The sequence below is a fragment of the Megascapheus bottae genome, chromosome 21, assembly GCF_031878675.1.
Source record: "Megascapheus bottae isolate mThoBot1 chromosome 21, mThoBot2.hap1, whole genome shotgun sequence".
NCBI lineage: Eukaryota > Metazoa > Chordata > Mammalia > Rodentia > Geomyidae > Megascapheus > Megascapheus bottae.
In genome coordinates, this window is record NC_143529.1 from 14,866,526 (window position 1) to 14,893,700 (window position 27,175).

The 27,175-nt window shown below is 40.8% G+C and overlaps 1 protein-coding gene across 1 annotated transcript in view; it reads right to left on the reverse strand.

Moving 5' to 3' along the window:
- Positions 1 to 39: 39 nt before the first annotated feature.
- Ino80d (INO80 complex subunit D) overlaps positions 40 to 27,175 on the reverse strand; it is a 53,819-nt gene continuing 26,683 nt past the window's right edge. Inside the window, exons 7-13 of the mRNA XM_090354675.1 lie at positions 21,756 to 21,864; positions 18,436 to 18,660; positions 16,540 to 16,649; positions 15,137 to 15,270; positions 5,993 to 6,210; positions 4,658 to 4,815; positions 40 to 1,458 (exon numbers count right to left, since the gene is read on the reverse strand). Of these exons, the coding sequence (XP_090210801.1) occupies positions 293 to 1,458; positions 4,658 to 4,815; positions 5,993 to 6,210; positions 15,137 to 15,270; positions 16,540 to 16,649; positions 18,436 to 18,660; positions 21,756 to 21,864 (2,120 nt within the window). The 3' untranslated portion in view covers positions 40 to 292. The remainder of the gene's footprint in view (positions 1,459 to 4,657; positions 4,816 to 5,992; positions 6,211 to 15,136; positions 15,271 to 16,539; positions 16,650 to 18,435; positions 18,661 to 21,755; positions 21,865 to 27,175) is intronic.

The following is a 27,175-nucleotide window of genomic DNA, read 5'->3' on the forward strand; positions in this document are numbered from 1 at the left end:
GCTGCAAAAAAAAAAAAAAAAAAAAAAATCCATCCTATCCAGTCACTGTGCTGAACCACCGCGAACACCACCGCCGGGAGGACCTGCCAGGAGAGAATGAGCACCAGTGCTAAGGAGCACATGTGAACACTGAAGTGAGGTCCACTGCACGGCCACTTGTTCAACTGAAAGGGGGAGCCCTTGGACCCCCGCCAGCCGTCTCTAAATCTTCTTTAGGAAAAGGGTGGACGGGGCACAGGAGGAAACAAAGATAGAAAACACGTTCCCCACCTTCCTGCCCGCACAGACGCGCTCAGTTGGGAGAAGGGAAGGGAGGAGATGCGTTATTGGTACTTGTCGCCGTGGCACCTGTTACTGTGAAGCCTGTCGGAGGGGCTATGGAGCTGTGGCTGGGCTGCAGGTCCTTAGGAATGCCACTGTGAGAAGTCAGCTGGTGGCCGAAGGCTGCGCTGAACTGAGGGAGTTGCTGCTTCGGAGAGGTGGAGGCCATGAGTTCCGCGGAAGGCCCCATGCCACTGAAGCTGGTCTGCGGTAACCCCGGAAGCACACTGGAGCTGCTGGGGGTCACTGTGGCGAAGGCAGGCTGTGTGGTCTCTGAGTTCGACGTGGTGGGTGGTGTGGATAGGGAAGTGGAAAGAAGATGTCCATCTGCGCCAAGAAGGTTGCTAAAGGGAGAGGGATCTCCAAGGTTGACAGGGAGATTGCCCCAGTGAGTTCTGGGGTTTACCACTCCGCCAAGTGGCACCTCGAGTTGGGTTGGGAGCAAGTGCTGTGCCATGACGGGCATCTCTGCTGAAAAGGTAGCTGCCATAGTATCACCAGAGAAGGATGCTGCGTTGGGAGAGGTGATATGGTCACTGTAGGGGGACGGCACGTGCTCACTGTCATAATGGCTTCCATGGGGCGAGGAGTGTGAATGATCACTGCTGTATTGCTGTCGTGAGGTGATTAGGTCATCTGCCTTGCTCAGCAGCTGGGCAGGATGTGGCCTCTGGGAGGCATGGCTGCCGTCATGAAGTCCATGAAACTGTCCTGGGAAGGCTCTCTCCCCAAGTGCACTCTGGCTGATCAGAGTGGCAGAAGTAAGGCCAACACTGGCAGGGGCAGGAAACTGCCCCTGGATCTGCCCTGCCAGGGGTGTAGGTGGGTCAGACAAGGTAGCAGAACGGAGCAGGTTCTCATCCAGCTCGAGACTAGAAAAATTGTCAGGTACTATACGCCCATTCAGTAGCTCCCCTAGGTCTGTGTTCACTTCTCGGCTCAAGGACTGGATTCCTGAAGCTCCTGTACCTGTGGAGAACACTCCTAGTCCTCTGTCTGACAACTCCTGGACTGGCACCCCATCTGACTGGGTAAGTACCCCAATGGTACTGAGGCACTCAAGAGAAGTGACAGCCTGCAAAGCCCGTTCAAGCTCCTCAGCCTCTTCGGTAGTCGGGAGGAGGTCTCCATTCTTTCCTGGGTCAACAAGAGCCAGCAAGAATGATTTAAAAAACAATTCACTCCAATTATTTTAACAATATTCTAATAGATAAAAGTCCCTCTTGAAAGAGAAGTTTCTAAGAACTGTACTTAAAAGGAAAAGGCAAAATATAAATCTTTAGGACAGATGTGAAATAATCCCTGTGCTAAAATTTAGAATTACCATTATTAGTTTATTGAGAATAGTCTCAAAACTATCTTATCAACTGATAAATTCCTAAGAATTTACCAACTTAGAAACTCATGCTGATCATCTGACTATATCTTTTTTTGGGGGGGTAGTGGAGCTTGGTCTCTGGGACTGGGTGCTATCCCTGAACTCTTCACCTAAAGGCTACCACCCTACCCCTGGGCCTGGGCATTGTCCCTCAGCTCTTTAGCTCAAGGCTACCACCCTGCCCCTAGAGCCAAGCACCATTACCCGTTTTCTAGTGGTTAACTGGAGGTAAGAGTCTCACGGTCTTTAGTACCCGGGCTGGCTTTGAACTGAGATCCTCAGAGTTCAGCCTCCTGAAAAGCTAAAGGATTACAGGTGCGAGGCACCACGCCTGACCTGACTATACCTTTTTGTACCTACAATATTAGTGTCACTGAGACAGAAAACAAGGCTGCACAGGGCAGGTTCACCTAACTTTGTCTATGCCTGGACTTCCCTGTAAAAGGTCAGCTAGGGAACATAAGAACATACCACTACACACACACACACACTGTTCTGGTTGTAAGTTAATTTTCAAAATGCTCATGGGATACCTTACTCACTAACCTTTCCCTTTCAGCCTAATTTTTATAAAATGGAAGTCCATAAACTGACTGATTTTATCTCCATTACTAAAAAACATTAATTAAAGCCAGGGGCCAGTATCTCAAGCCTGTAACCCTAGCTGAGGAGGCTGAGAACAAACTATTATGAGTATCTCCAAATAAGCAACAAAAAAAGCCAGTAGTGGAGGCAAGCGGTAGAATATCAGTGTAAGTGGAAAAGCCAAGTGGAAGTATGAAGCCTTGAGTTCAAGTACCAGTATTGGCCCTGCCCCCCCAAAAAAGTAACCAGCATATCGTGTGTCATGGCACACACCTGTAATCCCCAGTACTTACCAGCTTAAACAAGAAATTACTCCATTGCAACCAGTAAGCTGAATGAGGTCGTAGATATGTGCCTCTCATTCCAGTTAAACAGGAGGCATAACTGAGAAAATCAGAGTCTGGGCTAACCAGGGCAAAAACTTGACGTTTATTCAAATAATAACTACAAAAGGAATCGTTACGAAGTAGGGTCAAGTGGTAAAGCACCAGCTTAGCATGAAGCGCTGAGTTTAGACCTCAAGGTGCTGGGCCAGGAACATGGCCTAGTGGTAGAGTGCTTGCCTAGCATGCACGAAGCCCTGAGTTCAATCCCTCAGTATATACATAGAAAAGCCAGAAGTGGTGCTGTGGCTCAAGTGGTAGAGTGCCCTGAGTTCAAGCCCTAGCACTGAACGAAAAAAACAAAATCAAAAACAAAAAGCCCCCACAAACCCTCAAGGTGCTCCCTTCCCCATTTTTCTTTGAAGTTAAAAAAACTAAGTAAGCCAGGGGCAATGGCTCATGCCTGTAATCCTAGCTACTCAGGAGGATGAGATCTGAGGATCAAGGTTCAAAGCCAGCCTGGGCACAAAAGGACCTGAGACATCTCCAATTAACTTCTAGAAAATGCAAAATGGGGCTATGACTCAAGGGTAGACAGTAGACTTAAGCTGAAGAGCTCAGGGACAGTGCCCAGGCCAACTTCAAGCTCCATGACTGACAAAAAAAAAATAAGTAAAAGAGTCAGGTACTAGGCCGGGAGTTTGGCCTAGTGGTTAAAGTGCTTGCCTAGCATGCACGAAGACCCGGGTTTGATTCCTTGGTACCACATATATAGAAAAAGCCAGAAGTGGTGCTGAGGCTCAAGTGGTAGAGTTCTAGCCTTGAGAAAGTCCAAGGACAGTGCTCAGGCCCTGAGCTCAAGCCCAGGACTGGCAAAAAAAAAAAAAAAAATAGTCAGGTACTGGTGGTTCACACCTGCACTCTGAGGATGGCAGTTTAAAGCCAGATGGAATAAGAAAATCCATGAGATTCATCAACTAACCACCAAAAAGCCAGAAATGGAGCTGTGGCTTGAATAGAACACTAGCCTTGAGCAAAAATGCCCAAGCTCCACTGCTGGTATAAAAACAAAACAAAAATAACAAGGGAGGGAAGGGGTGACATTTTCCAAAGAAATGTATTCTTTACCTGACTAGGTAATTGTAACCCCTCTGTATTTCACCTTTAAATTAATTATTTTTTTAAAGGGCAATGGAGAGGATAAATGAAGATGAAAATAGTTAATGTCTTATATGAAAACAGAACAACGAAACATGTTGAAATTGTCCTACAGGGGGAACTGGGTAAAGGAGAATGACAAAAGAGGTGAATTTCACCAGAATACACTGTATGCATGGATGGAAATGTCATAATGAAACCTCCCTGGGTACAACTAATGTATACTTAAAAAAAAATTAAATTGTTCATTTTTTTAAAGAAATTACAAATCAAGCTATCAGCATAAATCTACTATTTTAATATGGTAAAAAAATTACTCCTTACCTTCTGAAAAAGGTAAAATAACTTTACTCATGTTTTTCTAATTACAATGAAAGACATATGGATACATCTATGTGTATGTGATGCATATATATATATATATATATATATATATATATATATATATATACACACACACTTACTTTTCTGTTGGTCAGGGGACTTGAACTCAGGGCCTGGGTACTATTCCCAAGTTCTTTTGCTCAAAGCTAGTACTCTACCTCTTTGAGCCACAGCTTCACTTCTGGTGGTTAATTGGAAATAAGAGTCTCACGGGCATTTTTCAGCCTGCTGGTTTCAAACCATGATCCTCGTGTCTCATGAGTAGCTAAGATTACAGGCATGAGCCACTGGTGCCTGGCAAAAGACATTATATTTTGGAGGAACATTCTAGACACATTTCAAAGGCTATTTCCCAGGCCAGGTGTGGTGGTATATAATTCTAGTACTATCAACACCCAAGGACTAAAGCCAAAAGATAAAGAGTGAAGGCCACCCTGGGCCACACAATGAGAATCTGCCTCAAAACAAAATAAAAACCTATTTTCTATAAATTACCTAGTGACCATACCTTCAAAGAAATCAAAATCTTGCAAGTCATCAGGTAGCCGGGGTAGGACATCTGAAAAGTCCTCCTGGTTCAATTCCAGATCCTGTGGAATGTCAGTGATCTCGTTGGCAATGTCATCCGGCAGCTCATCAGCACTCAGCTCTGGCGTGGATGGGCTCCTAGAAGACAATGAATGCAGTTGGTGCCAAGACTCCCCTTTTACTTTCACATCAACACTACCAAGACAAGGTTTTTCACCATGGAGAAAATCCAGTGTCTTCTGACATGAGAAGGAAATCGGAAAGCATCACATCACAAGAATAGCTTGCCATATGCAGTCGTGTTTCTGTAACCTTTACTCACAATACAAGCTAAGCTCCAGTGGCACATAGCAGTAATACTAGCTACTCAGGAAGCGGAGACAGGATTGCAGCTCAAAGCCAGTCATGGTAGGAAAGTTTGTGAGATTCTTATCTCCAATAGACTACTAAAATCAGCCATAAGTGGAGCTGTGGCTTAAATGGTAGAGCACTAGCCTTGAGCAAAAAAGCTCAGGAGCAATGCCCAGGCCCTGAGTTCAAGCCCCAAGACCCCCCTCATGCCCCCCCACACCACCACCACCACCACCAACAACAACAACACAATCATTACTAGACAACATCTGCACTTAAAATGAATAGGATGAACTAGAAGCTGGTGTATTCAGTGTGCCCTTTATGCTTTTTAGTAAAAGTTCAAATTATTTTAAAAATGAAATAAAGCTGAAATGCTTGTTAGCTAAAACTGGCGCTTCATTCATGTGGCCAAAATGCTTAAGTCTGCCAAAATAAAAAAATATACTATATTCCTAATAGTATATTTTTGTAATATACTAAAAATGGCCAGGCGCCTATGGCTCACACCTGCAATCCTAGCTACTCAGGAAGCTAAGACCTGAAGATCAAGGTTCAAAGCCAGCCTAGGCTGGAAAGCCCATGAGACTCTAATCTCCAATTAACCACCAGGAGAAAAAAGAAAAGGAAAAAAAAAAAAGAGCCAGAAGTGGCCCTGTGGCTAACGTGGTCAAGTGGTCCAGTGCTAGCAAACAGGAGCTTAGGGACAGTGCACAGGCCCAGGGTTCAAATCCCACAAAATTTTAACAGTATGTAATTAAATTTTAGTATCTCTTTTCTCTTTGCTATAATCAATAAGTATGGATATTAGCCAAATTTGTTATTAAAAAAAAAAGTTCTAGGCTGACACCTGACTAGCTTCGGGAGGAACGGCATGCATTTCAATGAGCACTTGGAGCAGAGTGCTCTCAGGGTGCTAGCTCAGAAAGCATAAAGGAAAAGCAGAGCCCAGCACGACACTGACCGGATATGCGAGGCCTCCACTGGCAGTGAGACGCTGGTGGGCATGCTGAGGTTCCCTTGAGGGACGGCAGGGGGAATGGGTTTTTGGGGTCGACGAGGTCCACGCCTTCTCTTCTTCTTGTGTTTTTTGGTAAGTGCAGGAGGCTTGGTTTTTTTCCTGGGTTTCCTCTGCTGCTGGTGCTGAACTTTACGGGAGTTATCTCCTCTCAAGAAATTATCCTTTGGAATGAATGAGTTGTTTTTTTAAAACTGAGATTATCCATTCATCAAATTACTTCCCCTTGCCTCCTTGGGTGCTATCACACAATAAGGCAATTATAGATAGCATTAATTTGGGGTACACTAAAAAAACAGAGGGAGGGCCGGGAGTTTGGCCTAGTAGTAGAGTGCAAAAAAAACAAAAGCTTTTACCATAAGGAAATTATTTAATACTTGAGTAAACAGATTTAATCTGTTATAAGTACTATACAACCTATATATATGTATTAATACATCACATTATGACATTAATATGAAAATTTCTTATTTTATGTAGTTAAATTCATTTAATTATAAAAGCATGAAATAATCTACTATCTTAAAATATAGTTACCTAAGTATTTACACTTCGATTATATATCTAAAGCTATTTAAAAATCAACTGCGCAAGAGACTAATTTATCGCATATAAATTCAACATAGTAAGTGCATTTGTATACACATATATGCTGTCCATCTTGCATTTAAAGACACTGTAAGAGCTTTGCAGCTCAGTGACAGAATGCTTGCCTAGCAAGTACAACACCCCAGGTTTCATATCCACCACTGGAAGGAAAAATACGGTGATACACAATTTGATTTGTGTTACCAAAGAACTTAACTCAACTATGAGAAAAACATGAACAAAAGTATACATATAGAAAACTAAACAATGATCATATAAACACCTCCTATAGATGGGGAAAAGGGGTATTAAGTATCTTAAGTTTTATGAGACTAAAAGGAAACTTAGATTTTATATGATTGAGTACGGAAGATAATCATTTTAAGGTAAAGGAAATAGCACAAATGAGAAAAAAGAACAACTAAGTTCGGGACCAAAGCATGTTATAACCTTGGCAATAGGGAATCACTTTTGCTTAACTTTTTTTTCCATTGCTTTAAAATGTCATTATTATAAAGGTGACTATTCAGAGGGATTACATTTACATGCACCAAATACTAAGTACATTTCCTTTCTTACAATGTCATCTGCTTCCTCATTCTCTCCCGTTCTCTCCTTCCCATCTCCACACATGAGTTGTGTAATTCATGTTCATCAATGTCCAGTGCACTCCACTGCGCATTTTTCTACCCTTTCCCCTCAAATTCTCTGACCCCTCACCCTCCCACAGATATGAATGCTAACATATCACATATAAGGTAAAGAACACAGATTCAAGCCGGGTGTGGTGGCTCACGCCTATAATCCTAGCTACTAAGGAGGCTGAGATCTGAGGATCAAGGTTTTAAAGCCAGCCTGGGCACAAAAGGACCTAGGACTCTTATCTCCAATTAACTCCTAGAAAACTGGGAAGTGGGGCTTGGCTCAAGGGTAGGGTGGTAGCCTTGAGCTGAAGAGCTCAGGGACAGCCCCCAGGCCCAGGGGTAGGGCAGTAACCTTGAGCTGAAGAGCCCAGGGACAGCACCCAGGCCGAGTTCAAGCCCCATCACCCACCCACACACCAAAAAAATACAGATTCATCCTAAAAGAAAAAGAGATCCTTTGTTTCCATATCTTTTGAGTTCGTTTCAGTATGCATATTATTTTACATATAAAGAGGCGGTTGGGTATTACGCCTCTGTAATTCTCTCCTAAGACTATCCTCTTTTGGTCTCACTGTAAGTATCTAGAATCCTGTGTAATTTTGTCATATTCCAGCGCATTTTAGATTTAACTTTGGGAAGAACATGCTTACCTCACTGAGGTAAGCTAAGTTCAGAGATACAAATGATGCATGTTATCTGAAGATAGATCTAAAATGCACCTGTTTGCCTGCAAATGACATTACTTTACTCTTTGTAATGGCTGTGTAAAATTCTATTGTGTATAGGTACCGCATTTTGGGGGTACAGTCATCTACTGTGGGGCATCTGGGTTGCTTCCATGCCTTGGCTGGTGAACAGTGTGACATGAACATGGATGGGATGTGCAGATGTCCTTATCACATCCTGATTCATGATGCCTTGGAGTGATATGGCTGGGTCGTAAGAAAGTCAACAAATATTCCTGAAAAATTAATACCTCAGTAGCAATGTAATGAGAGGAGGTGGAGAAGCCATCCATGAAGGCAATTTCTAGAGAGCTAGGGGGACATTATCCAGTGAACAGGGGTCAAGGTGTAGACTTGGAAATCCTTGAATGAAAAAAAGTAAGTAATGTAGGAGATTGCCACCTGACAAGAAGACAAGAGGACACAGGGGCTGTGATTATGTAAGCAGGCAAGGACAAGCCAGTGCAGAACAAGGAAGTGACTGTTCAGCCAGCTTTCTGCAGTTACCTACCTGTTAGGAATTCAATGTCCATGTCCCTCCACAGATTGCATGTCAAGATACTAATCCCCACTGAGATGGTATGAGGATGAATGGGCCCTGATGAATGATTCCAGTGCCCCATGTAAAAAACTCCAGAGAACTACCTAGCTCTCTCCCCACAAGTCCTCCTCTAATGAGGCTGGCAGGGTGTAACCCAGAAGAGAACCCCATCAAAACACAACTATGCAGACCTATTTTTGAACTTCCACCTTTCAGAACTGTGAAAAATAAATTTCTGTTGGTTACGAGTCACCCAGTTTGTGGTGCTTCAACAATATTATACATAATCCTATGATAATTATTTGAACTCAGGCACCATATTTCATCAATCCCAATATGTTCATTATGGTATTTGCAATGGGGAACATTTCCTAACCACCAGAATCATACAATCACTGGCATCCAGGTGATTTCTTTAAGGTTAGCATTGCCAACATACATGCTCAGATTTGGCTATTACTTCTTTATGTTGTTATTACTTAAAGTGTATCAGTTGAAGATAGAACTTATAGAGGAAAATTTGGGCTATGTAGGATAGTACAAAGAACGGGAGGGTGTAAATGGATATTAATGAAGTGAACAGCCATTACTGAAGAACTAACTACAAGTCTAACTACAATCAAATAAGCAAAGAAAACAAAGTAGATAAAGTTGTATAAGTTAAAGTGCATAGAAAATACTGCCTTTCACATGCCAAATAGTATAGCTGAGAGAGTAGGAGAAGCTAAAATATCCATATCTAAGGATAACATTTCTTTTTTCTTGGTAATGTTTTTTCCTTCTTTTTTTTTTCAGTCAAGGGGCTTGAATTCTGGGCCTGGGCATTGTTCCTGGACTCTTCAGCTCAACACTACTGCCCTACCCCTTGACCCATAGCACCACTTCTAGTGGTTAATTGAAGAGTCTCATGTTCTTTAGTGCCCTGGCTAACTTTGAACCCTGATCCTCAGATCTCAGTCTCCTGAGTAGATTACAGGCGTAATCCTAGGATTACAGACACCGTGCCTGGCATTTTTTTTTTCTTTTTACAATCATTATCATCTATAATCCCATAAATGTAAGAATGACTCTTACATACCTGACTCTTAAATACCTGAAAAGACTAAAGACAACAGTATTTGAAAATTTACGGGGCCGGGAGTTTGGCCTAGTGGTTAAAGTGCTTGCCTAGCATGCATGAAGACCCGGGTTCGATTCCTCGGTACCACATACATAGAAAAAAGCCAGAAGTGGTGCTGAGGCTCAAGTGGTAGAGCTCTAGCCTTGAGAAAATCCAAGGACAGTGCTCAGGCCCTGAGCTCAAGCCCAGGACTGGCAAAAAAAAAAAAAAAAAAAAAATTTACAACTATTACGAGCATCAAATAAATTCAAAACATAAAGAATAAAAGGAAAGTACAATCAAGAGTTCTAGCTAGGGGGGTTGGGAGTTTGGCCTAGTGGTAGAGTGCTTGCCTAGCATGCACGAAGACCCGGGTTCAATTCCTCAGTACCACATACATAGAAAAAAGCCAGAAATGGTGCTGAGGCTCAAGTGGTAGAGCACTAATCTTGAGAAAGTCCAAGGACAGTGCTCAGGCCCTGAGCTCAAGCCCATGATTGGCAAAAAAAAAAAAAAAAGAATTCTAGCTAGGCTCTGGTGCCTCACACTTGTATTCCTAACTACTCAGGAAAGTCTTTTTGTTTCAAAGAAGAAGAGGAGGAGGAGGAGGAAGAGGAAGAGGAGGCGGAGGAGGAGGAGGAGATGCCGCCACCGCCTGCAAAAAAGCTATGGTACAGTACTAACCTTGCACAAAAAAACTCAGGGCCCAGAGTCCAACAAATAAATAAACAAACAAACAAACAGTGCAAGACTACCAGCACTGAATATTGTGTTTAGCACTTAGGTTTTACCTTTAACACCTATTCTGATTTAAGGCAAAAGGATTTAAGAGTTCTTTCTCCAGATGTAACAAGTCTGATCTGTAAGGCTCCCAGTGATCCCCTTTTGCCAAGTTTCAGACTACTACTCGATTCTCCTAAATGATGGCCCATGGCTCTTACATTCTTGGTCATGTGTCAGGTCCATATTATTGTCCACCTCATCACCTGTTATCACCTACTAGAGTACCATGTTTGGCTTGCAGCCTGCAGTTCTACATCTTAAATATCTTTACTCATAGTTATCCTACCCCAGTAGCTGATTCTACCTCTAATTTAGTCCACTATTAAATATCTAGTGTTTCTGTCTTAAGAACCATGGATTCACAAACAAAATGTTCTTCTTTTTGTAAAGGATAAAGACAATAAATAAGTGAAATAAATACTTTTAGTCAAGTAAATGATAGGAAGAGACAGAATGAGGATAAGATCTGATGGGGTTCTAGAAGGTTGTTTGTTAAGGTAGTACTAATTAGAAACTTCAAGTACAGAAGTGAACATCACGGAAATCGGAGGAAAGAACATTCCAGGAAAAGAGAAAAGCAAGGCCTAGATCAGAAAGTAGCTCATGGGCCAAGGTAAAATTTTGGATTTGATTATAGATAGGAGGAGCCATTAGAAAGGCTGATTTTTTTTAGACTACAATGAAAGGATTGACTGCTCTAAAGGCATTTTCTATGCTTCCATTGACCTAGCATTCTAGAATATGCGAAATTTTAGGAACTGAAACAGGATGGAGTGCAGAGCTGACTTACAGGAGAATTTGAGAGGTGATGAACTGTTCCATATCATGATCAGGTCGCACAACAGTCTGACTTTGCAAGTACTTCTAATAGACACAAACTGAATCTAATTCAAAGGAAAGCAGAACATGTATGTAGCCTACAGTGGATGCCATGTATTGAGTGTGCGTGCGTGCGTGCGTGGGGGGGGGGGGTATGGCAAGAAGAAGGGAGACAACTCAGCAAGGAACCAAATAGCTCCATTATCCAGGCAAAGACGATGGCAATTTACAGTAAGATGTCAACAATGAAGGTAGAAAAGTGGGTTATATTTAGGATAAAGTAAGAAAGCAGAGCCAAAATAGTAGCACAGTTGTCTTTTTTGGTTGTTACTGTGTTTCGGTAGCCATTCATGGGGCCTGAACTCAGAGCCTGGGCACTGTCCTGAATTTTTTTCTTCAAGCATATCACAATACCACTTGAGCCACACCTCACTTCCAGCTTTTTGGATGGTTAACTGGAGATACGAATCTCACAGACTTTTCCTTCCTGGGCGGGCTTCAAATTTCAATCCTTATATCTCAGCTTCCTAAACAGCTAGGATTAAAGGCCACTGGTGCAGTTTTATCTAATACAAAGTAAATCTCTCAGATGTAGCACTGATAGGGTACAAATGTTTAATCAAAGATAGTTCAAAGCACTGTCATTACACAGAAAATAATGCCTAAAAATTGTATATTTAGAAATAATCTAATTTATTTATATGTCTTATTTTATTTATTTATATTTTGGCCACGGTGGGACTTGAACTCTGGGCCTGAACACTGTCCCTGAGAAATTTAGCTCAAGGCTACTATCCTACCACTTAGAACTACAGCACCACTTCAGATTTTCTGGTGGTTAATTGGAGATAAGAATTTCATAGACTTTAGGACCGGGAGTTTGGCCTAGTGGTAGAGTGCTTGCCTAGCATGTACAAAGACCCGAGTTCAATTCCTTGGTACCACATAGTTAGAAAAAGCCAAAAGGGATGCTGAGGCTCAAGTGGTAGAGCTCTAGCCTTGAGAAAAATCCAAGGACAGTGCTCAGGCCCTGAGCTTAAGCCCAGGACTGGCAAAAAAAAAAAAAAAGAATTTCACAGACTTTAGTGCCCAGGCTGGCTTTGAACCATGGTTCTCAGGTCTCAACTTCCTGAGTAGCTAAGATTACAGGCGTAAGCCACTGGTACCTGGCTATATATATTTTAATTTTACGTCACTATATAATATAAATTATTCTGTGGTTTGCAGAAATAACAACGTTTAACCAACCTAAAAGACTAAACTGCTTTGAACATAATGCATTCATACCACCACTTGCGGCTTTTTTGTGTATGTGATACCAAGGAATTGAACCCAGGGCTTCATGCATGCTAGGCAAGAACTCTATCACCAGGCAACACTCCTGGCCTTAACTATATTTTTCTAGTCTTAGATATATGCTGGAATGGCAGAACTTTAAAGTCAAAACATACAGTTAAGATTTTTCATTGGTTTGTGAAATCATTAATGAAAAAAAATCACTCAGAAATCATGCCAGAATAAGACAATAGAAAAATACATCATTAAAATTATTTTAATTAAAATAGAAAAGCAGGTTCAACATTGTATTTGTAGAAAACTAAATTGTTCAAATGTTTAGTAACTACAAAGTTCAAATTTAAAAAAAAAGTCTAACAAGGAGCCAGGCACTGTGGCTCACGCCTGTAATCCTAGCTACCCAGGAGGCTGAGATCTGTGGATCATGGTTAAAAGTCAGTCTAGGCAATACAAAGCCAATACAAAGCCTTGAGACTCTTATGTCCTAATTAATCACTAGAAAATGGGAAGTGGGGCTGTGGCTCAAGGGAAGGGCAGTAGCCTTGAGCTGAATGAAGAGCTCAGGGCCCAGGCCCAGGGATAGGAAGCTGAAGAGCTCAGGGACAGCTCCCAGGCCAAAGTTCAAGCCACATGACTCCCCACAGCACAAAAAAAAATCCAGCATAGGTCCAGAGTATGACCTAGTGGTAGAATGCTTGCCGAGTATGCATGAAGCCCTGAGTTTTATTCCTTGGTACCACATACACAGAAAAAGCCAGAAGTGGTGCTATGGCTTGAGGGGTAGAGCACTAGCCTTGAGAAAGCCCAAGGAAGTGCCCAGGCCCTGAGTTCAAGCCCCAGGACTGGCAAAAAATAATAATAATAACAAAACAAAAACTACATATAGCATGCACGAAGACCAGGATTCGATTCCTTGGTACCACATACATAGAAAAAAGCTGGAAGTGGTGTTGTGGCTCAAGTGGTAGAGCTCCAGCCTTGAGAAAATGTCCAAGGACAGTGCTCAGGCCCTGAGTTCAAGCCCCCCAACTGGCAAAAAGAAAAAAAGAAAAGAAATTGACAGTGAAGAATTACTTACATAGAAACTAAGGCCTAGAAAGGTCACTAACTAGGTATGTGTTTAGCTAGTGGTAAAGGCAGAATCACAAGCTAATGACCAGTCCTGTATCTTCATGTACGCATGAAACTGCAAAACACTGCCAAACCAGGAAGTGTCCTGCTCAACTTATTCATTTATTTATTTTGTCAGGCATGGCTCTTGAACTCAGTGCCTAGGCATTGTGCCTGAGTTCCTTTGCTCAAGGCTAGTGTTCTGCCACTTTTGGTTTTATGACGGGTAACTGAAGGTGAGCATCTCATGGACTTTCCTGCCCAGGCTGGCTCTTAACTGCAATCCTCAAATCTCAGCCTCCCTGAGTAACTTAGCTAGGTTTATAGATGTGAGACACTAGAGCCTAACTTCAAAAGGTAAATACTCACAAAAACTGTGAAAACAATATTTTAAAAGCCACCTCTTGTCTACCATTCCCAGACTGAGGACTCATCCTAGGACCTCACTCAGCCTAGGTAAGCAATCTACCACTGAGCTAGATCTCCCTGCCAAAATGAACTTAACTTTAAACAGCTAGTCATCCTAAGTATCTATAAAACTAATATTTTACCAATTCATACTTGATTCAAACTATGCTGCATCAATTAGGGCTCATGAGACTAACATTAACTAAAGTAATAATTAAGTTCAACGAAATTATAGAAATATCTGGCATTTTCTTTAAGCTTTTATTAAGATTCAAGACATTCACATAATTGTATATAAGAAAGCAAAAACCTAGATAAATGAGGGCAGAGAAAGAGCTTGGAAAATTGGCTATTTATAAGAAGACAGGTATAGGAATGGGATGGATAACTACATGATCTGTCTCAGTATCCAATGGTTGGCTATCCCTTGCCTGAAGACTTAAAGAAACAGAAATTTAGATTTTTGCAAGAAGTAAATTATTTTTTTTTTTGCCAGTTGTGGGGCTTGAGCTCAGGGCTTGAGCACTGTCCTTGGACTTTTCTCAAGGCTAGAGCTCTACCACTTGAACCACAGCACCACTTCCAGCTTTTTTCTAGGTATGTGGTACCAAGGAATCAAACCTGGGTCTTCATGCATGCTAGGCAAGTACTCTCCCACTACGCCAAACTCCCAGCCAAGATGTAAATTCTTACATAGGGCTAGTAAGGTAGACATCCTTAATCTATATATTGTAAACTATAAGTATGGAAATTTTTGAATGCTGTATCACCTTGGAACTTCACAGATATTTGGATGTTCAAATTAAGGGTATTTAACCTACACTAAAAATCTTCTAAATCAATGTTTAGGGTTAGTTGTTCGTCGAGGGTTTAAAATAAATTCCCTAACTCATCAATAGCATTTAAAAAAATTATAGTTGAAAAAAACCTCACCAGAAAAATTCAAATAATTAAAGGTGTTTTTACAAAACGTGTTTCAGTGATTTATACTCAATACAGTTTGTACCATATCCATAATAAGGTATTTCCTCCTAGGAAGCAATGTCATAAGTTTGAAAACTTCTGATCTGAACTTACCATTTTTTTGGCATGTTCTTCACACAGAGGTGTCTGGTGGGTAATGTCAAAAACGGGCACAGAGCACTGTTGCCCGTCTGCGAACTTGGCAGTGCAGCTGGAGAAGAGCTGCTGAGAGCGGTTCAAAAGGATATCTAGGGTTTGCAAGTTAGGAGTAAAACACACCATGACTCCGTGCTTCCTTATCTGGATATAATTTCCTACTTTCCTTACTAATATCCCATGTCTACGAATTTTGTTATTTGTAACATGTAATTTACCAGCTGAACTACTGATATGACCATTTACCAGAGGATATTTCTACAAGAATCTGTTTTGCTCCTAATGCAAATCTCAACTAATGCCATTCTGAACCAATTTCAGTTCTTTTGAGGAAGATTATCATTTCCTTCTAATTATAGTCCTCAAATCTTCACTATAAAGCTTTTCATTAGGGGCTGGGAGTTTGGCCTAGTGAGAGAGTGCTTGCCTAGCATACACAAAGACCTGGGTTCAATTCCTTGGTACCACATACACAGAAAAGGCCAGAAGTGGTGCTGTGGCTCAAGTGGTAGAGCTCTAGCCTTGAGAAAAGACCAAGGACAGTGCTCAGACTCTGAGCTCAAGCCTGAGATTGGCAAAAAAAAAAAAAAGCTTTTCTTTATCCCCTGGTGGCTCACACCTGTAATCCTAGCTACTCAGTAGGCTAAGATCTGAGGAGCACAGTTCAAAGCCAGTCTGGGCAGGAAATTTCATGAGACCCTTAGGGCCAATTAACCACCAAAAAGCCAAAGTAGAGCTGTGGCTCACAATGGCCAGGTCTTGAGTTTAAGCCCCAGGACTGGCACCAAAAATAAAGTTAAAGAAAAAAATTAAACAAGAAAGGAAATATAAGGGCTGGGAGTTTGGCCTAGTGGTAGAGTGCTTGCCTAGCATACAAACGAAGGCCCAGGTTCAATTCCTCAGGACTACATGCATAGAAAAAGCTAGAAGTGGTGCTGTAGCTCCAGTGGTAGAGCTCTAGCCTTGAGAAAGCTCAAGGACAGGGCTCAGACCCTGAGCTCAAGGCCCAGGACTGGCAAAAAAAAAAAAAAAAAAAAAAGAGGAAATACATTAGCCATTTCAAGCTCTGCAGCCACTATCACCACTAGCAACAATATTCCTTAGTCGAGTGCTAATGATTCATACCTATAATTTTGGTTACTCAAGAGGCTAAGATCTGGAGGATCGTGGTTAGATACTAGGCTATCTCAAAAAACAAAACAAGAGGGTAGGAAATGTAACAATGGGATTGAAAAATGCAGCAATCTTCAGTGATGGAGAACTTGTCTATTGTGTCCTACCTTCACTCACTAGTAGTTCATTATTAGAAAAGCAAGTAGGTAATGCTTTTCCTATGCCTGCTTAATTTAGTTAAAGGATACGTTGAAAACAATGTCTAGTGAATGGAAGGACTTTGTTAGTGCACTGTTCACCCTTCACAGTTCCACTGCATGCTTCTGACTCCACCTCCTTCGGCTTGGTCCGCCTGATGCTAGGAAAGAAAATCAGAATTAATGATCTTCAAATGCTCAAATGGTGCATCATTATGTTTCAACATCATGAATACCCACACTGTATATCCTGTATATCTACTAGTCATTAAAATGAAAAGATGAGTTAAAGAAAGCAGGTATTATAATTACCAAGTGTGTATTTCTCTACTCTAGCAGCATTCAAAGCAAATAACTATGTCATAATACCTTCAAATATGTCCACCTGGGGTTCGTTTATTTTTTTGGTTTCTTTTAGGTTGTGATTTTATGAGACAAGGCCCAGGCTGACCTCAAACTGATTATTTAGTCTGGGTTTGCCTTGAGCTTGTGATCCCCTGGCCTCAAACCCCTGAGAGCATAAACTTTCATGCCTGGCTTGCTTTTGGTTTCCAAGTGGTATTTAGGAACTTCTGCAGAGTCTAGAGAGCAAAGTAACACAAAAAACCTGAGACTAAGAATCACCAAGCCTGGTTCTGAATTTCATCTCTGCCTCTTACAAGCTAGCTGTGCACATATTCTTGACACTTCCTAAAGCCTCAACATCCTCAACAGTCTCACTTGTTTAGAGTGGCCAGGCAGACTGTTGTGAGCATGAAAAGACAGAACGTGTCCAAACCACTGATTAAAATATATACACTTGCACACAGGAAACTGAGGTTGGTTTTTATCACCACTAAGAGTTTGTCACAGGCCTGGTTTCATACCTGTAATCCTAGATACTCAGGAGGCTGAGATCTGAGGATCAAGGTTCAAAGCCTGCCTGCGCACAAAAGGACCTGAGGCTTTTATCTCCAATTAACCTCTAGAAATTGAGAAGTAGGGCTAGGCTCAAGGGTAGGGCGGTAGCCTTGGGCTCAGAGACAGCACCCAGGCCTAAGGGTAGGGCAGTAGCCTTGAGCTGAAGAGCTCAGGGACGGAGCCCAGGCCCAGAGTCGTGGCCCCATGACCCACAAAAAAGAAGAAGAAGAGAAAAAAAAAAGTTTGTCACCTAGGGCTGCCAAGAGAAATCTACAAAAGCTTGACTTCGAATGCATTTTTAAAGTAGGCACAACCTCAAGTTTTGGTATTTAAATGCTATTTCTCTGTTCACTTAATATTAAATAGAACACCTTAAAAAAACTATTAGGACCTTACACATATAATAATATTTTATACATGTAAACAAGAAAAAAAAGTAGCCAAGCACTATGGCTCACACCTATAATCCTAATTACTCAGGAGGCTGAGATCTGAGGATCAAGGTTCAAAACCAGCCCGGGCACAAAAGTACCTGAGACTCTTATCTCCAATTAACCTCTAGAAAATGGGAAGTGGAGCATAACTCAAGGGTAGAATGGTAGCTTTGAGCCGAAGAGCTCAGGGACAGGGCCCAGGCCCAGAGTTCAAATCCCACAACAAACAAACAAACAAAAATAACTATTTTTAAAATCTTGACTTGTCACTAATGTCCTTTTTCAACAATACAGGGAGATAAATAGCAAGGCCCTGCCTCAAAGAAGAAAAAGATTGGTGACATTCTCAAATCTTCAATGAATCTAATAGGACTCCAGCAAAAATTCAGTGTTGCTTTAATTTTAATTTTACTGCCAACATATGTTAGCCTTATTTTGCGACATGCATTAGGGCAGAACTTGTCTCAGCAACAAAAGCAAAATACAATGCTCAACAACATGGGACTTAAGTGTGTGTCATACGTGGTGTCTTAACATTTTGCTCCATGGACATAGTAAACCCAATCAGATTGACACAAGGCCAGCAGACAGGGTGACTGTGGGTGGCTCTAACCTGGTTCGACTGCATGCAGCTCTCCGCAGTTCATGTATTAACTGTCCAGTACACTCGGGCTCCTTACTGGCTGCCTGCAGCAGCGCTTTCCTAAATGTATGCCGGCATTTCTTCTGACGAGACTCTGCCCGCTCCATGCGGCAGAGGTGCTTGTATTTCTGCTGAAAGTAAGTGCAAAGTTGGGTCACCCTGGAGCTCCTACTCTCTGCGTCATCGTCATCCGACCTGGAAGCAAAGGGAGAGGGGTGAAAACTGAGGACAGGCGAAGCTCCTGTTAGAAAGGAGAAATGAGAATGAGGAAGGTGGTTGGGTGCATAGATTTAAAACACCTGTAGCATGTGAGCACACTAAGAAAATCAGTGGAAGAGATTTCCTTCTTATCATGGCACTATTAGGCACTCGATGTACCATGGTCTTCTAAACTTAAAATGAACAGACTCTTAGAGAGAAAAAAAAAATCTTTTAATTACTTTTACTTATGAAAAACTGAGTGAATGAAAGTTGTGAGAAAATAGACATCTTTTAATAATGCAAAGAGCTGTAAATTCTGACAGCACTTGCCTAATAGTTGTACTTTTGACATTCCAGTTTTTAGCTATGCATTTTGTTTTGCATTTTGTAGGGCTTAATTTTTACCAATTTTTATTATTTTTGTTTGAACTATAGTGATCTCCAAAACAGCATTTTGGTGATGGGCAGTTACAAGTACTGTGTGCTAAGGATGCTATTTATGATCAGGGAGCATTTTCTTGGCTTCATGCATACTAGGCAGGCATTCTACTGCTAGGCCACGCTCCGGGCCCTCAGGGAGCATTTTCTATCATAAGAAAGGTTAAAGTCCAGTTAAGCATCAGATGTTTGTTAGGGATAATGCACACAACTTGAAAACTAACCATTTTTCTTCCTTCCTTTCTAACATATAAATACCACAATTACAACACCACATATTATTCTCTCGTTAATCTTCTATAAATCATTTCCTGGTCCCTCTTTCTTCCAGCAGATGACAAGCTGTTCAGAATGTCTTCCAGAAATATGTACTGCTCTTGTTTCAATTTGTTAAGCTATTTGAAACATCTACAAAGCTTTAAATTATAAAGCAATTTAGGTGAATAAAATATATTCCAAAACTATCCAAAAAACAACAGAATCAATAACTAACTTAGTGTGTGTGGAAAGAGACTGAGACAAACTAGAAATGCCTATGAACACGAGGACCCACCAAAAACCTAATGAACCAGAATCTCTATGGGGTGGGGCGTTGGAATTTTTCCCCCAAATCCAACAGCAGGTGGGAGTTCTAGTAAATACTATAAATATCCTTAATAAACAAGACAGGCAACATATATAGAAAGCCTACTGGATGAAATACTGTAAGCTAAAATATAGAAATGGAGTTATATAATCCAATTTATAAGTTACATGGCTCGGCTAAGGTATATGATATAAAGTGATGATAGGTAAACTTTCTAAACCTAAATGCCAGGTGAATGAGTTAACTGTATTTCACAGACAATAAAGGCTCTTAGCACGTATTTTAAAAAATGGGTAACAATACTAGAAGTTTGCATGAGAAAATTATAATCAGCAAATTATAGAATCAACACTGGTAGAGACCAAAGAGAGTAGTTAGAAAACTACTAGAAAATGCCAGGTAAGAGATAATACACACTCATGCTGGGAAAAGCAGCAGGAATGGAAAATCTGAGACATAATAAGCATGTATAAAATACCAATTTCGTCAGTTGAGAAAGTGGAAGGGGCAATAACTGCTCAGCAGAGACTAGGCGTAGGCGGCAGCACCACTTATAAACAAGGTACCCCATCCCCCCAGAACCCACACATGCTCTATAGGCATGTGTGTATCCCAGAGGTGTATCCCAGCACCAAAGGGAGCTCTCTAAAAACCTCTGCAAATGATAAACTGAAGTCTACTTAGGGGAGAAATAAACATTTCAGAGTTAAGAACAAACAAATGAACAGCAGCAGAGTGATTAAAGTAAGAAGTCACAAAGATAATGGGAGGGACAACACATTGAAGGGCCATTATCATGAAACAATTAACTCCATTTGGCAAGTGGATCCCAAGGATAAGACGGTTAAATGACTCCGAGGCTCTGAAGCTGCATATCTAGGATGATCATACTCACAGGAAAGGAGAGGAGCAATGGATGACAGAAAAAATAAAGCCTGGGGAGATCATCACTCACTAGTGAAAACTGTAATTTGAAAGATTCTACTGCAGAAAGGAGGGACTATATCAGTGCATCCCAAGCTAACTACATTGGATGTAGCCTACAAAGGTTTCTGAAGTTGGGGCCAGGAGCATGGCCTAGTAGTAGAGTGCTTGCCTAGCATGCATGAAGCCCTGGGTTTGATTACTCAGTACCACATACATAGAAAAAGTTGGAAGTAATGCTGTGGCTCAAGTGGTAGAGCTCTAGGCCTTGAGAAAGCCCAAGGACAGTGACCAGGCCCTGAGTTCAAGTACCAGGACTAGCCAAAAAAAAAAGTTTCTGAAGTCTATTTAGATTGATTAAAAAAAAAATGATTGCTTGCTGGCATGGCCCAAAGACATTATTGACACGAATATAATACAGAAAATCTGCAAACTGCTTCTGACATTTTTTTTTCCTGATCATGGGGCTTGAACTCAGAGTCTAGGTACTGTCCCTGAACTTTTTCTGCTCAAGTCTAGTGTTCTACCACTTTAAGCCAGAGGGGCACTTCCAGTTTTCTTATGGTTAACTGGAGCTAAGAATCTCAAGGACTTTTCTGCCTAAGGTAGCTTTGAACTGTGATCTTTAAACCTCAGCATCCTGAGTAGCTGGTGTGAGCCACCAGCACCCAGCTTAATGCTTTCCACTTCTAACTATGACCAGTGACATTGTCTTTCCAGACTTAGTTGCTGAGGAAAAAACAGTGACCTGGAAGAAAAAGACCAGTTTCGGCTCATTTCCCTTCAGCAACAGTCTGATTCCTACTGCTTTGCAGTGTATTAAAGAAAGAGGATGAAAAGAAATGTGTCGATGTCATTAGCAGTAAAAGTTATTGATAATTCCAAACACAATGCAACACATCCTAAACTTGATATCTAAGACCCCAGGTTTGTCTATATTTCAAGGCATGGCATGAAATTCTCCAAATGAAACTCATTTTAACTTTTTTAGTAAGACAATGAAACTTCATAAAACAGGAATCAGAGAGGAACTACATTAGGAAAATATATATTTGATCTAATAAGACAAAAACATAATACCAATAGGTAAAAAGCTATTCTGCTACAGATTTGAAGATATAAGCAAAAAAGGAAGGCTTACATGTGTCTTTCATATCTGAGGGTTTCTCGGATGGACCATGCAACCTGGTAAGGTGAGGCCTGCTCTGAGTCCTCCTGTTCCTCTCCGCTCTCTTCAGACCAGTCCAACCCTGCAGCACACATGGGATATTGAAAGTTAGGACAAAGCTCTTCAAGATACATAAGCCACCACTCACTATCATAGAGTAAAGAAATGCCTCTCAAGAAGTCTCTTTTCAGTTCTTATAAAGGTAATGAATAATGTATACCATACACTCAGATTTAAAACAGATCACATTATACAATAAGACTATGCTATATTCTAACGATGAACTTTTGTCAGACTCTTTACAAATGAAATAGAAACAACACAAGCAAACAGTGCAGAATAAAGGAATTTTCAGACTGGAGGTGTGGATCAAGTAGTAGAACACTTTGGGGTGGGGATGTGGGATAGGATAGAAATTTCTATTGCTAATGAGGTTTAGGATAATGTTAATTCTTTTTTTCCCCCTTGCTTTTGCCAGTCCCAGGGCTTAAACTCAGGGCCTGGGCACTATCCCTGGGCCTCTTTGTGCTCAAGGCTAGCACTCTATTATTTGAGCCACCATACCACTTCCAACTTTTTGAGTAGTTTATGGGGGTAAGAGTCTTACAAATGACCTTTCTATCTGGGCAGGCTTTGAACCACGATCCTCCAATCTCAGCTCCTGAGTAAGCTAGGATTACAGGCATGAGCTATTGGCACCCTTCTTTAAAACAAAACCTACAACATTTTGTGCTCCATTTTTCAAAAACAGAATTAAAGGGAAAAGTGTAGAAAGATGTTAAATAATATGAACATTAATTATTTCATTAAACATATATTTTTAGCAGAGCACAATGGCTCACGTCTGTAATCCTAGCTACTCAGGAGGCTGAGATCTGAAGATCAAGGTTCAAAGCCAGCCAGGACACAAAAGGACCTGAGACTCTTCTCTCCAATTAACCTCTAGAAAATGGGAACTGGGGCTTGGCTCAAGAGTAGGGCCTCACGGACCCATATATATATATATATATATATATATATATATATATATATATATATTCCCTCCCCCCCTTTATCAGTTGTGGGGCTTGAACTCAGGGACCGGGCACTCTCCCTGAGCTCTTTTGCTCTTTTGCTCAAGGCTAGCACTCTACCATTTTGAGCTACAGCACCATTTTCAGTTTTCTTGTGGTTGATGGAGATTAGAATCTCCTGGACTTTCTTGCTCAGGCTGGGGCTGGTTTCAAACTATGATCCTCATATCTCAGCTTCCCTAGTGCCTCATAAGGTTGGTTTGTTATGTTTTTGTTTTTGTTTTTTTTTTGGTGGTCATGGAGCTTGAACTCAGGGCCTGGACACTGTCCCTGAGCTTTTTTGTTCAAGGTTAGATAGCACTCTATGATCTGAGCCACAGTGCCACTTAACATTTTTTAATGATGGAATAATTATCAGTCTGTTATAAATTTTCATTTGTTTTAAAAAGTTTATAGCTAGTCAAGCATCAGGGACTGATCCAAGGATCACAGTTCAAAGCCAGCTTGGGCAAGAAAAGTCTGGAACCCTTATCTCTAATTTACCAAAAAGTCAGAAGTCTAGCAGCAGTTCAAAAGTTAGAACGCTAACCATGAGCCCAAAAGTTCAGGCAGTGCTCAGGTCCTGAGTTCATTCTTTCTCTCCCTCCCTCCCCCCCTCTCATTCTTATACACACACACACACAATTTCTATCCTAGCTGGACACCAATGGACAGCACGCATGACTCTGAAAAAGCAGAGATCTAGAGGATTGAGGATCAAAACCACCCTGGGCAGAAAAGTCTCCAAGACTCTTATCTCAAAATAAATAAATAAATAAAAAATCAAGCAAAACAGCCAGGCAGGGACCAGGAGCATAGCCTAGTGGCAAAGGGCTTGTCTAGCATGCAGGAAGACCTGAATTCAATGTCTTGGCATCAAATATACAGAAAAAGCCAGAAGTGATGCTGTGGCTCAAATGGCAGAGCACTAGCTTTGAACAAAAAAGAAATGTCCAAAGACAGTGCCAAGACCCTTACTCAAGCTCTGGGACTAGCAAAACTAGAAATTAACACAAAAACCCAGCCAGGCTGAGCCAGGCGTCAGTGGCTTATGCCTGTAACCCTTACTTCTCAGGAAACTGAGATAGGACCAAGCTAGCCTGGGCAAGAAAATGTGTGAAGCTCTTATCTCCAATCGACCACCAAAAAGCTGGAAGTGGAGCTTTGACTCAAATGGTAGAGCACTACACTTCAGCATAAAGGCTCTAGTTCAAGCTTTAGAAGTGGCCACACAAAAAAGCCAGCAAGAGGCATGGGTCAAATGGTAGAATGGCATCCTAGCAAACAAGAAGAGCATGCACAAGCAAAGACGATCACAAGGACATCTGAATGAAAAATATAACAGCATGTAAGACCACATAAGTTTTAATATCCCATCAAACTTAATAGTCTATTTGATAATGGCATTTTATTTAAACCTTCCTTCCCGAGAACCTTAAAAACCTATAGACCATCTTCATTAGACAGAATTATTTTTAAATGAACCACAAAGATTTCTTCCAAAACTTAAACGAGTTTACATGTGCCAAATAATGCAAGTAAGAAAGGTTAATTGAAATGTAAATTATAATTGCTTAACATTAAATTACATATTGCCACTGGAATAAGAAAAATCCAAATCTAGTTCCAAGGTAACCTCTTAAAGTGTCAGGTCACCTTAAAAAGTGCATACTTTCTCTCAAAGTAAGCAAAGAATTATAGAGAAGGGGAAAAAAGCACGAAAAAAAAAAAACTGGTCACAATAACTCAATGTGCTAAAAGGTAAGGTACTTCAAAATGATACTTGTTACCTTTAAAATGATGTAAATTAACTTAATTATTCTATAGAAATAATTCCTATTAAGACACTTGTATTTCCTCTGAACATGTCAAGCAGAACTAAGATGGAAACATTTCTTGTACTATGAAATTAATTGCCCAACAACAGAAACTTCAGATCTCAACTTCATTATCACCAGTTCTAATATAAGTAACTGAGATAACCAGCTCAGACAGGACTCTCACAACAAATCGCTATACTGAAAGTTTCAAATATTCTTTGCATGAATATGCTTAGTTCAATGTATTTCACTTCTGATTTCTCAAAAATAACCTTGATAGCTAATACATTTTGATTACAAAGAAATAAAGATAACAGTGTGTGCTAGCCAACACTGAAGAATTCACAGTTGATCAAGGGCAGGGCTGGAATTCAGGTAGCAGGGGGCATGCTTAACAAGCAGACTTGACGTGTGGGTTCCAAACCTTAGACACCCCAAGAAAAAAAGAAAAGAGAAAAAGAGTTCAAGGATAGCCGGGGCTTTATAAGGAAACCCTGACTCAAAATAAACAAAAACTGAATGGGTTTTCTCCAAGTTTCATTTGTTTAAAAAATGGTTTAAAAAATAAAGTCAGTACCTAAAATAATATAAAAAATTCAAAGCTGGGCACTGATGGCTCAGGCCTGTAATCCTAGCTACTTAGGAGGCTGAGACCTGAGGATAGTGGTTCAAAGCCAGCCTAGTCTGGGCATGAAAGTCCGTGAGACTCTTATCTCCATTTAACCACCAGAAAACTGGGAGTGGCACTGTGGTTCAGAGTAGCAGAGCACTACCATTGAGGGAAAGAGCTCACGGACAGTATCCAGGCTGAGTTCAAGCCCCAAGGCTGACAAAGAATTCAGTTACAGAAGCAAAAAAAGATGACCAAGCAAATGAAATTATAAAGACGTAGTAGATAACAAGGTTTATTTTTTCTTTTACTTTTTTCTTTATTAAAGAATTTAATTGATTTTTACATCATATTTCAAATGACATGTTTAACAAATGAATATTCAAGAAGGGAATCTCTATATATAATCACTGGCACTTAGTTTTTAGAACATAATCAAAATTAGGCTAAGGGTTTATATATCATAGATACATATTAATTTATGAAATAAAACATTATGTCTATAGAGTCATAGGTTTTTATGGCTATGTAGTTGTGTTTACATTTCCAATACCATGTCCATAGCATTGGATATGCAAATACCGAGTCCTCTCTCTTGTACTGTTTGGATCTAATAGCCACATATTAAGGATACCATGCGCCTTTAGTTCCTTTAGTCTTGACTTGTCTCACTCAACATGATTCGCTCTAGATTCATCCACTTCCCTGAGAATGCCATTATTTTATCTTGTCTGTTGGCTATGTAGAATTCCATTGTGTGTGTGTGTGTGTATATATATATACATATATATATATATATACACACACACACACACACACACACCACATTTTCTGTATCCATTCATCTGCAGTAGGGCATCTGGATTGTTTCCATTGCCTGGCTATTGTGAATAGTGCAGAGATAAACATAGCTGAGCAGGTGTCCTTATCATATCTTGGGTTATGTTGTTCAGGGTAGATGCCCAGGAGTGGTATGGCGGGATCGTAGGGAAGGTCAATTTTCAGTTCTTTAAGAAACCTCCACACTGCTTTCCAGAGTGGCTGCACTAGTTTACAATCCCACCAGCAGTGGAGTAGGGTTCCTTTTTCTCCACAATCCCACCAACAACTGTCATTGACTGAGTTCAAAATCTTGGCCATTCTTGGATAACAAGGTTTTTTGTTGTTGTTTTGTTTTGTTTGCTAGTCCTGGGCTTGGGCTCAGGACATAAGCACTATCCTTGGGTTTTATCAAGGCTAGAGCTCTACCACACGCTAAATCATGAGCACATTCAAGCCAAAAGACAAAGATTTAATTCTTTCTTTCTGATAACTATATAATACTTCGTAAAATATATAAAAGGGAAAAAGTATGTTTGCTGACTGTATATGTGAGAGATATTACCACCTACTAACCAGCAGTGTAGGAAATATAACTTCCTCAATAATGCATTTTATTTTAACTAATCTAGTAATTCACTGTTGTGTTTGTTTGTTTGTTTGTTTTTGCCAGTCCTGGGCTTGAGCTCAGGGCCTGAGCACTGTCCTTGGACTTTCTCAAGGCTAGAGCTCTACCACTTGAGCCTGAGCACCACTTCTGGCTTTTTTTTTTTTCTATGTATATGGTACGGAGGAATCGAACCTGGGTCTTCGTGCATGCTAGGCAAGCACTCAACCACTAGGCCAAACTCCCGGCCCTGTTGTTTTTATTTTATTAATTTTTTTTTTTGCCAGTCCTGGGGCTTGAACTCAAGGGCCTGAGCACTATCCTTGGGCTTTTTGTTTGCTTTTTCTTTTTCTTTTTTTTTATATTTTATTCTAAAGGTGATATACAGAGGGGTTACAGTTGCATAAGTAAGGTAATGAGTACATTTCTTTTTTTTTTTTTTTGTGCCAATCCTGGGGCTTGAACTCAGAGCTTGAACACTGTCC